General features: G+C 35.2%; 1 protein-coding gene across 9 annotated transcripts in view; it reads left to right on the forward strand.

Annotated features, from left to right (window-relative positions):
• The window catches only part of MEF2C (myocyte enhancer factor 2C), a 121,072-nt gene that overhangs the window by 53,277 nt on the left and 49,921 nt on the right, over window positions 1–17,874 (forward strand). For all 9 annotated transcript variants that reach the window (XM_062017653.1, XM_062017644.1, XM_062017650.1 and 6 more), the window contains exon 3: window positions 3,548–3,751. In XM_062017653.1, the coding sequence (XP_061873637.1) occupies window positions 3,548–3,751 (204 nt within the window). The remainder of the gene's footprint in view (window positions 1–3,547; window positions 3,752–17,874) is intronic.

Consider the following 17,874-nt stretch of genomic DNA (forward strand, 5'->3'; position numbering starts at 1 on the left):
ACTTTATGATGTTCAAAGTTGTGCAGATTGCTTGTGTAGTACCTCCTGAGTGTCCCATGCATCATATCTGCCATACTTACTCAAGACTTTGTGTCTACTTAGAAATTGTGTCAATGTTTCAAATCTTGTGTTTTATATATAACACATTGTTTTAAAAGGTTCTAAAGGCAGTTGAATGCGGGCCTCTTACTTGTTCCACTTCCTTTCTCCCCAGTTCTCACACTGTCATTTTGAAATGTTATGTTCCTACAAGGGAAAGACTTCCTAAACTGTCCATCATATTCCTAAAGAGGAGAAAATTTGTGAACTGAAAAACACCTACAAATTAGCAGTGGTTTAGACAGCCGAGATGATTAATCATAATTTGAGTAATAGTGTCAAGAAAGAACATGTAGTGATTTGATTCTGGCTGCTGAAAACGAAGTTAAATACAAAGCAGGTACTGAAAGGCATGCATTTCTTTGTATGTCCTTTTAAAAATACATTGCTGAATTGCCTCACTCTACATGTTTTCTTTCAGTCTTAGTAGTGTTCTTTATATAAAAAAAAGACAAAGTAACCTTGTCCATTGTTATCATGACTGAGAACTTTGAACACAATATATGATAATAAAATTAGATAACCATGTGGGTATTTTGGAACTGTAGCTACAGCTTCTCAAAGCTTGTGTTCCTGTGAATTTTGTGTGTCATGCTCATTCTCAGTACTGTTCATTCAAGTGTAGTCAGAGCTTCTGAAGTGTAAGGTGCACACTGCCTTCCACCTATACAAGTGAACAAATGTTTTAAATTATCTATGCTAATTTTTACCACTCAGCAAAATTTCTGCAATAGAGTATTGTCTGTTACCTTAGCCTATATTTACTAGATACTTTCTACTTGAGTGAGCATGGTTAAAATAAAAAATGCAAAAGATGCAAAAAAGTTAAGTAACAAACATACTGCCTATTTATACTGCTCATGAAAAAAACTTTAGTATATGGAAGAGAAGTGTACTAATCTTCCTCATGTAGCTACGTAGAAGAAAGTATTTAAAAATCATTTATTTTTAAGTGACTTAAGTGTATTAATCTTTTCTGAATCACTGACCTTTCACTACACATTTGAACACACAAATTTGCCCCTACTACAAACTGCTGTAAAAGCATGATAAATTGTGAAAGCATGATAGATATATAAATTATACATATGTAAAGATAAGCCACAATGAATGGCATATTTAAAAAGAAAAGTAATATTCCAAATCGCCATAGAAACAGTAGTAGATAAAATTGTTTTTAATGCCTTTATCAGCGGTGTCAGAAAGCATTATCTGATAGATTTTTTAAATGATATAAGGAACAAAGAGTTAAAAACAAACCAAAGAAATGAAGATTGTATTTTAATGAAAAAAAAAATCTAAATAACTTCTTGTTCTTTTTTTCACTCTCCACAAAACGGAGCTCTAACCAGTATCGTTCTGGTGTGAATTATTATTAAATAAGCATGCACTATGTAGCGGAGCTGTGAGGTTATTCAAAATGTTCAGGAGCATCTAACAGTAAATGCAAACAGTGGCTTTTAGAGATATTTCTGTCCTGGAGTGTACTTTGATGGTAAGAGGCTGTAAAATGTGAAATTCTGAGGTTTCTCTGTAACAGAAACCATACTGTACAGAGACACTCCACCTACAGCACTGTGGTCAAAAAGTTGATTGAAAGGTAGTTTAGATGCAGAAAAATATGCTGAGTTAGTACATTTCACTTTCTATATGTTTAGCTTTTCTAAAACATGCTTTTATATATAGATACATATGTTTCAACAAATGCATTTTAATTTTCTGTAATCAGAGAAAACATTAAAAGAATATTTGAAAGACTAGCCTTTTTTCAGAATTTGAATCAAGGTATGATACCTATCTTATTACTCATTTCAAATATCAAAAGCCACTGAGATAGAGAAATTTAGAAAGAACTGTCAATTATGCGTACGTGACATCAGTGCTGTGGAAAGTGTGTTTTTAAAATGCTTGAATAATTGTGTTTAATGGTAATACATCTTTTTTTGTAACAATACATTGGCAGAGGTTAAAGAGATTGAAATTACAATGGAGGAATAACTTTAAGTATACATTTGAGAGACTACTTAAGTATTGGTTCAGCAATACTTAAAGTTCATGTTTTCCATGGCCTCACATGCTGGGATTTTAAGGTAGTCTGGGCTCCTAGTTAGCATTAACTTGCATTAGGAGTGTTACAAGATAAAACAGGAACTGTATGAACCGTGTGCAGAGGAATCTTTATGCCTCAGCATTAAAGTGCAGAGGTGCTACTGCTTATTGGTGTTAAGGAGTAGTAGCAACAAGTACAGGATTAGGTAGACCTGTAAATTCAGTTTCATGCCTGTCTATGACATAGCAAATAGCTTGACTGCATATTACACTTGATTAATAATAGGCTTAGTAAAATCATGGTTTTATCTTAAAAATTCTTGTCACTGAAAAGTATTAGAGAAAAAAATAAGTATTAAAAAAATCACAGTCATTGTGTACACTTAAGGGAAGAAGGAGAAAAAAACAACCATACAATTAGTTTAAACAGCTCATGGTAGTTTCTTATTCTGACTCACATGTCTTACTGGAACTTGTAAGCTAGTGCAGAAAAGAAAAGGGAAAAAAAAAAAGCACATTTATTTGATATTCAGGTCTTTCATGGTTGGAACAGTCCTGGTGGAAAATTAGGTTTTGTACAGAGTAATGCTGTTTTTCACACTGCCTAGGTTTTGCATGATGTCAGGGCATTAGCTGACCTGAGAACTTAGAAATATATCCCCATTTTTCTCTCTATAATATGACCCAAAAAAGTCCTTTACACTGAAAAATGTTTTAAGCATCTAATTCAAAATGTAATAAAGTATGCTACAAGTTTAGAAAAAGACCTTATTTCAAAGGTAGGTTTTGTTGCTGGGCAGCTGTTGTTTGTTCTTCATTTGTACTTTATACTTCTTGTTTCTCACAAGAGCATTTGGATATTTAACTATAGATATTTCTTCAAAACTATTGTGTGTTTGTGTGAACAATTTTTCTCTTACACAACCTAAATCCCACATGAAATAATTTCTTTGCTAAATACCTAGCAGAGCTGGGAAGCATAGAATCAAAGTCAATCACTTGAAAAATAAGAATTGGCTGTGTGTGTACAACTGGAAATCTAAGGTGCAGTTTTAAGATATTGGTGGGAAAGATGTATGCAGTATAATAAGCACATGAATTTGAAAGTTTCAGAGAAAGATGCAGTAGCAACACTTAATAGGGCTATTTAACAAAGATGTCCCATGCTTTTTACCTTTAACTCGAGCTTTGTGCAGTGAGAATTAGGTATGTTTCCGTAGTTATGTAACACAAGCATACTTACAATCTACTTTGGAACTATATTTGTACTTATGCATTTGCCTTCTGAATAGGTTCAATTCAAAGACTACAGCAGTCACATTTATATTTCCAAAAAAAGAAGAATGACTACAAAGACCAGCTTGGGGATTTTTGACAGACCGTTTTCTCTTTTTTCCAGGTGACATTTACAAAGAGGAAATTTGGGTTAATGAAGAAGGCTTATGAGCTGAGTGTACTGTGTGACTGTGAGATTGCTCTGATCATCTTCAACAGCACCAACAAACTGTTCCAATATGCCAGCACTGATATGGACAAGGTGTTGCTGAAATATACCGAGTACAATGAGCCACATGAGAGTCGAACAAATTCGGATATTGTTGAGGTAAGATTTTGTGTTCTGTGAGCAATCTTTTTTTTCTTAAAGTGAATGACCTGATCATCTTTTGTGGGGGTTGTAGAAGGTACCCTGGAGGTGACATAGTGGCAAAAGAGCAGAATAAGAACAACGGAGCGTTAGTTTGGGGTTTGCAGGTGGTGCAGCAAAGGCTGAAGGGAATCTATATGTTTTGTGAACTGTAATTTTTGTCCTGCTGTCTCACACACCAAGCAGAAACTCTTGCAATGAGATCCCTTTCTTCTTGGTCCAGCTTTCTGTCCTGCTTTGTCCCTTCATCCCTTTAGTCTTCCCTACCTTGAGATCTACCTCCCATGTAAGTAATCTTCCCCCTTGTCTCCTAGTTGCTCCCACTGACATGCTCTCCAGAAAACATGTCCCTTGCCTCCTCACTCCAAAAGCTGTAATGTCCTCTGTACAAGAACTGGAAAATGCATTGTAAAATGTGTGGAAGAAAAATATTTAGAACCAATGCATTAAGGCATTGACTAACTTGTTCACTGTTTTGATTATTTAGAGAGGAAGGAGGTTTAATAAAATGAAATTTACAAGCTGCACAACAACAAAATTTTCAGCTACCTCACACAGAATGCTGTTGCAATATACTATATTGTATAATGTAATGTAATATAATGACAACAGTATCAAAACAATATTATCAGAATGCTGGAGGCACTAATTGTTTAGACATTCATTGTTTTCTTAAATATATAAGGCAAATTTTATTTAAAATTACTGGAATTCTTAAAAATTTTGAATTTTAAGCTTCTAATATTTTCCGAAAAGTCAGTTGACTTTATAATCACATTAGAGTTCAAGTCATGCAAAGTAAATGAAGCTTTCGATAATTTTGTTGTAAGAGCAAAACACACAGAGCAATGTAAAAAACAATTGTTTACATGACTTTATGCAATTCCTGCTTTGAAAGCACATAAATGATTAGGCATCTAACAGTATCATTTTTCAAAGTATTGGAAGGTTGAGATCCTGTTTTAAATATCAGTGAAAATGTCTTCACAAATGCTTCTGAATACCTTGGTGTATAAACTTGGATTACTTCAGATCTTTTTAAAGGTGTTAGTTGCAAATTTTTAAATGATCTAATGTTATTTAAAATGAGACTTCAATGCCTTAGAAATCTTCACCTGGGTTAGTCATATATTTGAGACTAGCAATGGAAGAAAATTAGTGCATGAATTACTTGTAAAATGTTTTTGAAGGATAACACCGCCATAGATTGGCAAAGACTTCAACCCAGGAATATATATCACTTTTCTGTCTCCTTATTTCAAAATATAGGGTGATACAGTTTTGCTTCCTTCATGCTTTTCCAGCAGATTTTCTCCCTCATTAGGAGAGAATGAGATTCTGACAGCAGAACAAAAATTTATATAAGTTAAGACTAAAAGGAAAGTACATAATTTCTTCCTCCTCTCCATCATCTCTTTTCCTCTGTTACTTCAAATCTCCTGTATAGACATGAAGCCTTTCCTGTCACCTAGCTTTGGTTAGCCTATGTCCTGTCCAGCAGAATTCAAATTCTGTCCCAAAAATAATGCCTTGTTCTCTTTTGGTGGCAAAAAGCCAGAATATTCTTAGCAGGAAAAGTTTCCTGTGATATCTTTGCTCCTTCCTGCAGACTTTTGTGTGGGAATAGGTGAGCAAGCCAGCAGTTAGCGATTTATTACTAACCTCACAATGAATTAATACTTTTTTGTCATGAGGACTGTGGTTGTTCAATAAACTTGAGTGAAAATGTAAAATTTAAAATAATGGCTGGTTTTTTTGTAACTGTGATTTTCAGTAAGACCACTATCTACACCAGCAAAGTCCCTTTCCTACAAAAATAATGGGATGTTTCAGATAGACTGATGGGCCATTTTGCATGCAGATGTGCGATTTTCTGGCCATACCCAAAAATATAGTGGGCATCTATTTTACACTTCTCTAAAAGAAGCCAAATAAAAGTAGGTAGTTGGAATAAACATGACTTAAATTGAGTAACCTAACAATAGGCAGAAAAGACAAAATGAAGTTCTTGTTTATAGTTTTTCCATATGTTGTGTCAGCTCTAAATTCAGTCATTTTGTCATTTTGTTGTTATATTTTTCAATGTTCTGATTGGAACACAAAATACTAAAGCCATGCCAATACCAGTACCATTTTAGAATCAAAGGAGTACTTCTACAAGGTGTAGGTTTTAACCAAAAGTTCCGTATTATCATACCTTTAAATGATAATTAACATCACAGTTAGGAGGAACAGAACCCATGAAAGTATGCAGCCTGAGAAATGTCTTGACTCTTAGTGTAGTTTGGGTATATTTTTAGGTACAGGACATAAATCTGCTACACCTTTAAATATTTAAATTGATCAGTTATACTGACTGCATTACACATATTTTCCTTGTAAGGAGTACATTTTTTTCTCACTTTCAGACAGCTAGATTTCACACTTAAAAGTTTTTAATCTTATTCTTCCAGGGCAATCAACAGCTAATGAGAATCAGACAGTATTATTAAATCTGATCATTTCCATCTAAATGACTATTCAATGACTATATTTCAGCAAAAGAAAAGGGCTTAGCTATGCTCACAAATTTCTTCACAGAATAAAGAAAGAAAACTTTTTTAGGTAGACTTATGAAAATTTGAAATATAACTGTGAACCATATAAAGTCTTTAGAATGCAATTTTTGTTCACATTCAGCATAATATTAACTAGTTACCTTTTAGTTGTGCTAGAACTGTGTTATCAGTCATTAGAATATGGTATGACTTAAACAATTTGTATTCCAAGAAAACTAAAAGAGTAGGTCTCTAATGTGTAGTTAATTACTTTTAAGTGAAACCATGACTATTCAAATGGAAAAAAAATACATTAATTTTTATGTAGGTCTAACAAAAGCTCTCAATTTTATTAACCAAATGTTTCCAGTTTAATTACTGGGATTAATTATATTTAGAGTGTCTGAAGGAATGACTCTTCGGGCCGTAAATTGTTATTTGAAGTTTGAGAAGACAACCAGGTGTCATACTGCTAACAAACACTACACTGTTTTTCAAGAGAAAAATTATTTGACCTTCATTTTAATACTTGTATTACTGCACATCAAGCAGTTTGGTCCTACCCAGTTTGCAAATGTGTGATCTAATGACATCTGTCACAATGTAAAACTGAGTGTCTAATATTAAGAGAATTGTAAAGTTCAGTTACAGTTATTCTTTGACATTTTCTTCTGGTTTAATGATTTATTCAAAAATGGTTTATACTTTCTTTCCATATAAAATAATTTCATTTACATGTAATAAATATAATTGAGATTTTTTTTTTGCCCAGTTGCCTCACTTAAAATGGAGTTTATTAGCATGCAATTTGGTATATCTGAGTTCTTTAGATACAAAAATCATCTACTAAGTGTATATGATTTTGAGTTATTAGACAGTAAATATGCTTGCAACATCCACAAGTAACTAAAAGTCGTTGTGTGCTGATGAAGGAGAAAGTTTATCCATTTTCAGCAACAGTTATAGCTATTTTGAGTCTTACCAAAATCTTTGTGGAGGTTTTATGATACGTATTTGTTCTAAAAAAAAAAAAAATCATTCTGAGACTTCTGTTTAGAGTTAACAGGGTTCTTAAAAGTGAAGTCTTTATGTCCTTACCCACCAAACCACTCACACCACAATCATTCATTCAGTTCTGCCTCAGTTAAAAAGTATGTTGGTTGCTGGATATAGTAACTTATTTTAGGGAATAGAAGAACCTGTGCAGGATTCCTTTCATATTAAGGAAAAAAAAGGATTAATTTCATCTTTATGCTAACTTTGAAGTACTGTATGTACATACCAACAACAGTATATTAAGCAGCTGTCATTTAAACTCCTGTGATATAATTACTAGAAGATTTTTAATTCTTTACTTTGAAATGGGATTATATTTTCCCTCAGTACAAAATCTTGTGGCATTTGGTACACAGTCTTTGGTACAAAAGTAGTGTTTTTACAGCTAGAGTTCCAATCTGTCCTTAGAAGTTTGTCATTAAATCCAGTTCCATCTACTCTATCAATTAGAAAAAACTTACCTTGTGAGTTTATCATTTAACATTATCTGCACAATTGTACTGGACTAGGCAATCACTTTCTTATGGTAATGAGAAAATGTAGAAGAGTAAACTTAAAGAGTTTTACAAGATAAATATATGCATTGTGCATTTTTTGCATTTCTTTAAAATGAGGCCAAACCTCTCCTCGTTTCTGTAAAACGGAACTGGATGTAACACAATTCAATTCATTGATATTTCACTGCCATGTTACTCTGAGCAATGGGAATCCAGTGCCAAAGCACTGGTATCTTAGAAACTCAGAAAGGACATCGCCCTTAGATCTTTGGGAGCGTATTTCAGAGTAGGAATACAGGGAAACGTTTTGCATCTCGGCTGCAAATATAATTACAACCCTAACCATATTTCAGAAATCTGCTGTTTCTTCAGCTAAGTCATCAAGCCTTTTCTGATTTAAGGTGAAACTTCCTACCTATTTTCTCTCTCTGTGTCTTCATTATCACTTCTTGTCAAAGCGTCATCTCCTGTCTCCAGTGATTTTTTACTAAATCTTGATTTTTATTCTTAAATAGAGTCTAATATACTGATTCTTGCCCGGTGTGTACATAAATCATTCCTCCACAAATCACTAACCACTTCATCTTTCATCTCCTTTTAAGCCCCAAATCCATCAATTTCTTTGACCCTGCTGCACTTATTGTCCCTCTTTCTCCATCAGACTTCTATTCCTCTGCTGATTCAGTGGTCAATACCTTTAACTCAAGTTCTCCTAGTAGGTCAGCCCTTTCAAATTCATCCCATTAAACACATCTTACATTTTATGGACAACATGTATCTACCTCTCTGCCATACTGTTAATCATTGGCAGACAAAACAGAGGATCAACATGAAATTCCTCCATTTTCCTCTTTTTAAACTGTGGTTTTGTCTTAGCAATTCAATCATCCAACAAATCTTCTCTGAATTTTGTGAATTTCACTACTTAAAACTGTTACTTTGCATGAATGCACACACATCTGTCTGATCTTTGCTGCTGTGTTTTATCTTACAAGAAACTCTTCCCTGACCTCAGTATCTTTTCCTCTTCTGAGGTATCTCTCTTGTTATCAAGCATTTGAATCTGTCTTTTACTGACATCTGGCTTCAGCTACTATTTTTTTCTCTTTTTTCTTCTTTTTTATGCTTAGAAGGAGTTCAGGGTCCTCAACGTAGACTTTTACAGATAGGAAGATGCCAGCTCCTGCAATACAACTGTCAGGTTCTTCTGCTTCAATAAAATCTTATCTTCATTTGGCTCCTCAGCTATATATTGTCTTACTCTGTGGAGTGTTCTTCACCTCAGTATTTCAAGTATACTGGGTCCTTTCACCCCCACTCTTCACTAACTCTTGCAATTTGGCTTTATTCTAATGCACACTAAGAGGTCCTAACTGAAGCATTTACAACCCTGCTTCAGACACAGCACAGTGACAAGTAGCAGCAAATAAGGTCATGATAATACACTAATATTCTCCAAATAAAATGTATCAATCCTGTTTCCATCAGTTTACACTTCTCACAGCAAGGACCACATTTTGACCAATCTAGGAGACTTTAGTTATCCTAGGGCTGTTGTTATGGGACTGCTGATTGGGCATGGGGGGAAAAAAGCAGTTCCAATTTGCAATAATATATCAGATTTGTAAATATTTTACAAATTGTGGATTGTTTTTCATGGTTAATCAGCACCTAGCATTACCTTTTAAATTTGTTTTCTGTAGTTTCATACATCTTCATTGCTCTAGTAACTGCTGATAAATTGACCTTTGCAGAATATTTTCCTTTCGCAAGAGGACTCCTGTATTTGGTGAGGGTGAATAAACTGAACATAGGAAGAGAGTTGAGTGCCATTTGTAGCAGCATTTTCCCATGAGGGGAAGAAGTCAGCTTGTGGACATGTGAAATTCTCCCTGCAGACTGCACATCCTTTGTGTTTTACATCTTTACAGACCTTAATGTTAAGATGGTAGAGAACAAATAACAAGCCTTATGGAATGGTAAAATTCAGAATTTTGCTTTTGTGCATATCTGTTATTGCTTGTAAAAAAAAAATGTTCATAATGAGAATATCCAACTAATGGTAAGTAATAATGAATACTTCCACAGGTCTGTAGAGAGACCAGCTTGAACTGAAAATCTGATTGATTTTATTATGACCAGGAACAGAGTGTCAATAGGTGTGAAGTGCTACTAAATCTCCTACAAGCTTGGAGGACTTGAAACTCACAACTTTACAGCTTTAGCACATTGTAAGTTTAAAGTCGATGTGGATGGCATGCAGGCAGCCAAGGGTGCATGCATGTGACATGCTGCGTGGGCAGTATATTGTGCCTGAGAGAAATGCCACAGCCCTGTTTTGCTGATGGACTTGACTGCACATTACTTCGTCAGTTCTTACAGGTGTGCTTGTGGGCACTGAGGCACACGAAAGATTAGTCACTTGATATGGAAGTTCTGGATGAAATGAAGAGGAAGAGAAATTCCTACTGTCAATTATTTTAAAAGGTCACAGAGCTAATGACTAGCTGGGAGGTTAATTAGATTCTGAAATCCTCTTCTTATCAATTAAGACTCTTATCTATATATTTGTAGTAAATAAGCCCATATTACTCTCTAAATGTGCTCTTTTTAGGAAAAGTAAGGCAACTGTTGTAGCTTATTTAATGTAATAAGTGTATTTTCTTCTCTTATCATCATAACATAATACCACATATAAACAAGTGGTGAAGTACACATCAAGTCAACTTCTCAGCTGATGAAATCAGGGGAATTATTTCAGCTACCATGGTCTGAAGATCTGGGACAGTATAGAAAGTAAGCCTGAACATAAGAAAGGTTATTCAGGGTGATCTAAAGACAGTACAGTCTATTGGATACTGCCCTGGACTAGGACTCATGAGGCTTGGATTTTATTAATAGCATTGCCAAATACTGTTGTGTGACCTTGAACAAGTCACATTTCCTCCTAATACTTCAGTTTCCCTATCTGTAAAATGGGGATAGCATTATTGATTTCCTTTGTAAATTGGTTGAGGACCAGCTTGTTAAAAACCAGCTTCTGTTACCATTTTCCACAGGCCAGGAGCTGACTGGACAGGTCAGCTAGCCAAAAAATTTTCCCTTGGATGATGATTGAGGCTTTTTAAGTGTTTCATTTTTAGTAAATATGAGATAAACCATTATTGCTAACCTCATATATAACAAAATCGTGGGACTGACTTCAAGATCTTTAGCATTTTCTTTCTTTGTTTGCATTCTGAGTTTTGAGCCTTTGGAAAATGTGTTTGTAACCTAACATCCTCATGTGAATTTTTTTTTTCTTTTTTCATAACCATGAGTAGTACAAAAAAAATCTTGGAAAGGAAAATATCCAATTTTCAAAATACAAAAAACATCCCCACGTTATCAATATTAATTTCATTTTTTCAAGCAATTAGTTAGAAATGCATCTTTTTTTAAACAAAAGCTGATTCTTACCTAATCTTATTCCATCAATTTGGGTTTTATTTAAATATTAGCTATGACAAGACCACAAGAAAAACTTTGGAGTTGAAAAATGGTGGAAGGCAATTCTCTTCATCCAAACTAGTCCCTCAGTGGGACTGCTGTTTCAGTCAGTGGGACTGTCCAAATGAGTTTCTCTACTACTTCCAATAGACAGCAATTTATTCCCTTCCTCCCACTCACACACATGAGATTTTTTTTTTTTTTATCTTTCCATCTACAGGCTATTGTTTGAGCTCTCCTTGATAACTCTGCAGCAGCCTCTTGCTGTACATCTAATAAGTGATAAACTTTTGATGCTTTGTAGCCTAGCAGAAGAAAAGTAGAGGGTCAAGTCTTGAGACTATTATTTTTTTTTCTAATATATTGCAAATTAATACAGTATGTGAAAAATGCAGCTAAGAGAAAGTTGCATCATGAGGTTTTTTGTTTTGCCCTCTCAAAAAAAAATCTGCTGATGTACTTTGCAAGAAGGATTTGATTGACATGAAACATAGTTTGTACTACTAATGTGTCTCAAATGAAAGTGAAGTTGCTCACCTGATAGCTTGTTTTTCCATACCTGGAAGAAGAAAATAGGGACGGAGGAAACTGAAATGGATGCAAAGTTAATAATTTTGAAGCAAAAGATACTTTCAAGTGTATTTTGAGGAAATTCTGAACCTCCTGATTTTTACTTAGTAAGGATCAATTCTTGTTCTTGGTCATGTCTCCACATTATTTTTCTTTTATTCTCTTGTTCTTAGTAATAAATTTTAAAGTATTTTCATAACTTAGGAAATGTTCTGGACAGACTGTTGTAAAAATGCTATGATGACAAAGATGAAAGATATGTGCAGAATATAAATTTGCTTCAAACTCTCTTCATAGTTCCTTGCTTTGTTAAACTGGGAACTGAAATCTGTACTTCTTAGAGCAAGGTCTATTTCACAGATCACTGTTTCTTTCTCCAAAACATGATATATCTGGCTCAGAAGCTGGAAAAATCTTACATGTCTGTGTAACATTCTTCTAACTTAATAGCTCCAAAGTTTTATCCCAATCTAGTCATTGGAGAATGTTCTTTGTTTTTGTAGTCACTGTTTCACATAGTAACAGCTTGTTGTATTTTGGTCTACTTGCCAGAGGGTAGGTTTATTTTTAAATCCCTGAACTCTGAATTTTCTTTATTTTTCTAAGATTGGAAGCAGCTGAAACGCCTGGAGTTACAGGTTCAAGGGCTTGCTTCACAATGCAAGATGGGAAGCCTCATCCCCTCCCCCTTTTGTGTTTTTCTTTTTATAAATTTTTCCTAACAATGTCTCTTAACTGATATTTGTCTAAAAATAGAAAACTGCCTAACTAAAAATAGCTTGGCTCTCAGTCTTGCCAAGGAAAATGGAGAGGAATAGGCGTGGAATAGAAGGCTGAGTAATCCAGCTCTATTCATTCACAGATCCCTTTGAGAATGCAGGCGATGATAAAGTGCCTTCAAAGAACCACAGGCCTGACTTGCTCTCTTCAGACTCCTAGGTGCCAATAAACATTTTAGCCCAAGGATATATTTTTTTTCCTCATAGATCGTAAACACTTTCTGAAAGACAAGGCTTTGTTTCACAGAAGCTAACTTACTGTCGAAAATAGCTGACTTTCCTAAGGTTCTTTTTTTTTTCACTTTCCACATGTTTTTTAATTTATTTTCAGATGTGCAAGGACTGCAATGTTCTGTCAAGAATTACCGTGAAATGTCACATATCTAGTGTGAACAAACAAAAGAAATAGATGCTTTTCATTGATTTCATACTTAAAATTGTGCCCTCAAAACTTCACACATCAATAAGAAAGGAAAATTTATTACTCTGATCCTGAACAGTAAAAATGAATTAGTAGACAGCTGATTTATTTCACTGAGAAATGAAACTTTAGCTGCATAGCACTTCTGCATATATTTAAGTGAAGATTTTTTTATTTGTAATTTTTTATTTACCTGAAAAACAAATTCCACCAAGAGGGTAGAGGAGATGGGAATGGCAAGGGGCAGGATCTAATTAACTTAAAAATAAACCTGATGAGAACCCTGCAAAGCAGCAACTTTTCATTTGAAAAACTGTCATATCAGAGAAAGTCATTCTTACTTTTGTGCTACAGAGGTTTTTATATCACATCACTATTGTGACATTGCAATGTGAATTATCAGTAATACCAGAGGTCAGAGAAGACACCAGGAAGGACTGAGCATGTTATTTAAAACAGGAATGTTTGTGGATGCTCTGTATGGAGTTTTCTGCTTTTTGCGAGTTTTTTTAAAATCTTGAGTAACCTGGTGAAACACAGCAACAGGGTGTGGAAATGTCAGCATAGGTCACAGGGTTATTTGAGCCTGAGTATTGTTTTGTTCAATTCCTGTAGTGCTGCTTGTGATAAGACTCTGGAGACAAAGGACGATAATTGATGGAAGGAGACTTAAATCACTCCAAAAAGAATCAAGGTCCTTGTATTTGGGTACATCGACTCTTCTAGTCTCCTTCCTCCTTGTAAAGCATTTTGTCTTCTTGCATGTTGGCCCCCTACTGCTCTTTGTAATGGAGGCAGACCACAAGTGATTCCTTTATGCAGTACACAGGGTGTAATTGTGTCTGTGTGGTGTATTAGTAATTACCAGGACTGAATTCCCGTATTGTATCTTCACTGCAAGCATGGAAAAATAGGACACACTACCCTGCATTACCATTTTCAACCTAGATAGTGAGCTACTTATAGCTATGTTCCAGACACAAGCCTTTTGTGAGCAAATACGTTTTTCGTCTTCACTATTGAGACGTCCCCGCTTTGTAAGGTAAATGCAAAATGTGGTTATTTGCATGGATTCTTACACACAGTAATAATCACAAATGTAAAGATACACATCTGCTATTGCCTCACAACTCTTTAACACTGGCTTACTGACCTTGCACTTTTTTTCTGCAAGAGTTTTTGTTTTGTTAGGCTCCCATAAACTGTCAACTATTCTTTGTCAAACCAACACTGAATATTATGCGGCACTGAATTTCTAGTAAAATCAGAAAGTGATGCGCAGTGCTTCATAAGCAAAGGTTTTTTTAGTGCCGAAGTGTTTGCAGATGTGGGCCCTTAGCCCCTGCTCTTAGTTGGATTAGGTAAAAAGAGCCCTACCACTATCAAAAACAAAAGAAATTCTGATATATGTGAAAGCCACCATTCAGGTTTAATTAGACCCCTGATTTAAAACCTAGAGTGGTCAATGGGAGCCTTCTGACTAATAATTTCAGCACTTCTTGGTTACAGTTCCTAGCAGAGATACCAGTTTCTACAAATGTGTCACCTTTTATTGTAAGCAATACTGGAATAGGTCTTATTTCTACAAAGATTCATAGAAGTCTTATTTCAGACAGTGAAACTATTCACAGGAAGAAACTTGATTACTCTTGCAAATACTTGCAGAACCAAGACTTTATTTCTAAAGCAGTTCCAGTGTCAGTAAGGGTGGCAGAATTGAGAACTAAATAGTTTGTACTGTTAGTAGCATTCGTGTATCTTAACCAAGAAGTAAAAATATCTGCTTCTCTTCCACACCACGGAGATGGCAAAAAGTGTATTCCATTCCCTAAGTAACAACTGTGAGCACTGTGCAAGAGGACCACCAACACCAGAGAGAATGGGGATACAAAAAGTCAGCCTAATCCTGATGTTTGGCCTACTTCACTCACCTGCCAGAAAGCTGGCATTTTAAATGCTCTTCTCAGGCCAGAACACCTTACACTTCTATTCTGCATGAAGTAAAATATCTTCATACCTTTCCTTCCCTGAACTGAACACAGATAATGCCATCTGTTCTTGAGATGCCTATCCACATAGTTTTCATAGTTCTGGCAAAAGGTCTGTTAAACTTCAAAACGTGCTGACTTTTATTCCTTGTTACAGTAAGAAGGTATAAATTAATTATTTATTTGTGTGCTATAAAATTTGCATCCATCCTTTATATATTATGTAGTTTGTATTGATTAGACTCCATTTGCCCTCAATTCAGGGAGGAGTCTGTGTGTTTGTTTATATAAACAATTTCTGTGTTCTAAACAGTTCATTAATGCTTTTGCATGATAGACAGTGATGTTTAAGGGAAAAATCTGTGATATGTTGGATAGGCTTGTATTTAAAAAATCTCAAACTCATTTATTTATATCATCCTGTGTGATCTTTAGACAGCTATAATTACATTTTATAGTGCACAGTTATAAAAATGTGCATGCACTTTACTTCGGGTTGTTAAAGTATACGTTTATTTCTTTGATCAAATGTTTCAGCACACAGGCTGTTCAAAGAAAGCAAATTATAGAAGGGTCGATAAGAGTACTTTAAACAACACACAGCCGCTATAGATTGATTCATAAGAGATCAAACTCTTGACAAAGAAGCAGTGCCTAATGGAGTATATGGTGTTTAAACTATATTTAGCTCATGACAATAGAATCATGGCTATAACATGAAAAACATAAGAACACATATTTTTTTCCTTTCATTGTTATAATCCAAGGTTTGGTTCTTGCATACTTCTAGCATGTTCAAACATACATCACTAAAATGGAAGCTTTATGCATTTTTCTCCAGTAGTTACCAGTGTAGACCTTCAGCATTTAGTCTGTATTTCTGTAACCTGTGTGAAAAGAATGTAAAATCTGAGAAAAGCCTTCTCAGATGTAAATTTTCACACAACCCACATATATTGTTTAACTCATGAATAAAAATTCATAATTATGCTCAGTAATTTCCATCTGATATCTGGAAGTGTTTCACAGAAGTGACTTAGTTTAACTAACTTTAAAATATTGTAACTAAGGTCATTTATACAAAAGCCTAAACTGTAGGCACATGAGCTTTGTTAGAGATTTTATTATTTAATATTGAAGATGCCTAGATGTCTGTACTGTGCTTCCTAAATATTAACCCAGTTTGGGCCTAAATGGTGAATCTTTCCCAGGTTAAGTCCCAAAAGATCTAGGAGCTCTTAGTCCTCCATGAACACAATGTCTCGGACAAGCAATTCTTAATTCACTGCACAAGTGTAACATCAAGCTTTTCACACAACAGATTCAGAAAATATTGCTGATGTTTGTGAGCTATTAAAGGGACAGAGACTTTGGTTTAATTCCTTTCTTAATAGGCACTTATTGAGAGTGAATTCAACGTGAAATACAAATGCCAGCTCTGGAGCAAAAATCAGGTGTCAACAGACTCTTCCTGCAAACAAAACTACAGTAACAAGCCACAGAGCTCTTTGAGTTCTGTTTCTTTGACTCAAGAAGTGTTGTGTTTGTTAATGCACAGAAGCAAAAAAATTTAACCTACCTAGAACATCATAGAGGATGGGCAGCTGGGTAAATCCTATCCCTTATAGGGATATGGAAGACTAGCCCATTTGGATCAAAGAACAAACAGAATCCTTGTTTCCAGTTTTGTTGCAGGTCTCTAACCACTAGTTGTTAGACAAAAAATCTGCAACAGCAACTTTTTCTTAAAGGGAAAGAGTGACTCTTCCTCAAGTCTTTGAAAGATTAACTGTGGGAGGGGACAGTATACCTGAGTTAATGCCTGTGCCCAATAGGGCTTTGTGGAGGATGGTGTCTTTGCAGCCCTGGGTAAGCAGTGTAACTTCTGATGAGGGATAGGATTTCCAAAACTCCCTTTGATTGGCCTGAGTCACTTCATCATATGCTGCTAGGTTTGGATCCTGTTCCGTAGCACCAAACTCTCTCAGTGGCTTGGATGGGAAGCCTCAGTTCCTAATACAGTGTGAATTCCACTCAGGAATTCAGGTACTTAAATAGTAAGTATTGCCAAATTGAGCTTTCTATGTCTCTAAGTCCTTTATTGGACCTATTCCATAGCCCTTTCCTGGCCCAAGGGAATTGCAGCAGGGTGTGGACTGCTCTTTACAGTTTTGGTGTAAGCTCAAAGCAATGTGGCTAAGAGGGAACACTCTTCATTAACCATTCTCCTACCATTTCCTACTACATTTTCCTGTCATTTAAAAAATCTCCTCTATTCCAAAGGATGTTTAGAAAGGTGTCCTGGCATTTTTCTGTCTTGGAGTTGTCCTCATTTATGGCTTTCAAACACCGGCAGATATGTGTAGTTATACCTACTTGTCTTCATTAGCAGGACTTTTGAACAGTTAGAACAACCAGAGATGACCATATTTGACAATTCTGATTTGACCAACATCAATAGTAGCAAGTTTGTTTAGTAGGACTAAACTCACCTGATAATAATGTCCATGACAGATGCACAACTGTAGACTGAACAGAAGATGCTTCTGTGCCTGGACTTGAGGTGAAACACTGGATCTCCAAGGGTTACAGAAACCCATTTTGTCTCTTCTACACACTAAAATTTTCATCCCTTCTTGTTATAGAGTCTGAGAAATCCTCCTACTGTTGCACAGTCTTTGTCATGGGAGAAATGTTATTAATTCCACCTCCTCCTTCACAGAGAGTGATAGAGCAAAAGAGCT

The sequence above is a fragment of the Colius striatus genome, chromosome Z (genome assembly GCF_028858725.1).
Source record: "Colius striatus isolate bColStr4 chromosome Z, bColStr4.1.hap1, whole genome shotgun sequence".
Taxonomy (NCBI): Eukaryota; Metazoa; Chordata; class Aves; order Coliiformes; family Coliidae; genus Colius; species Colius striatus.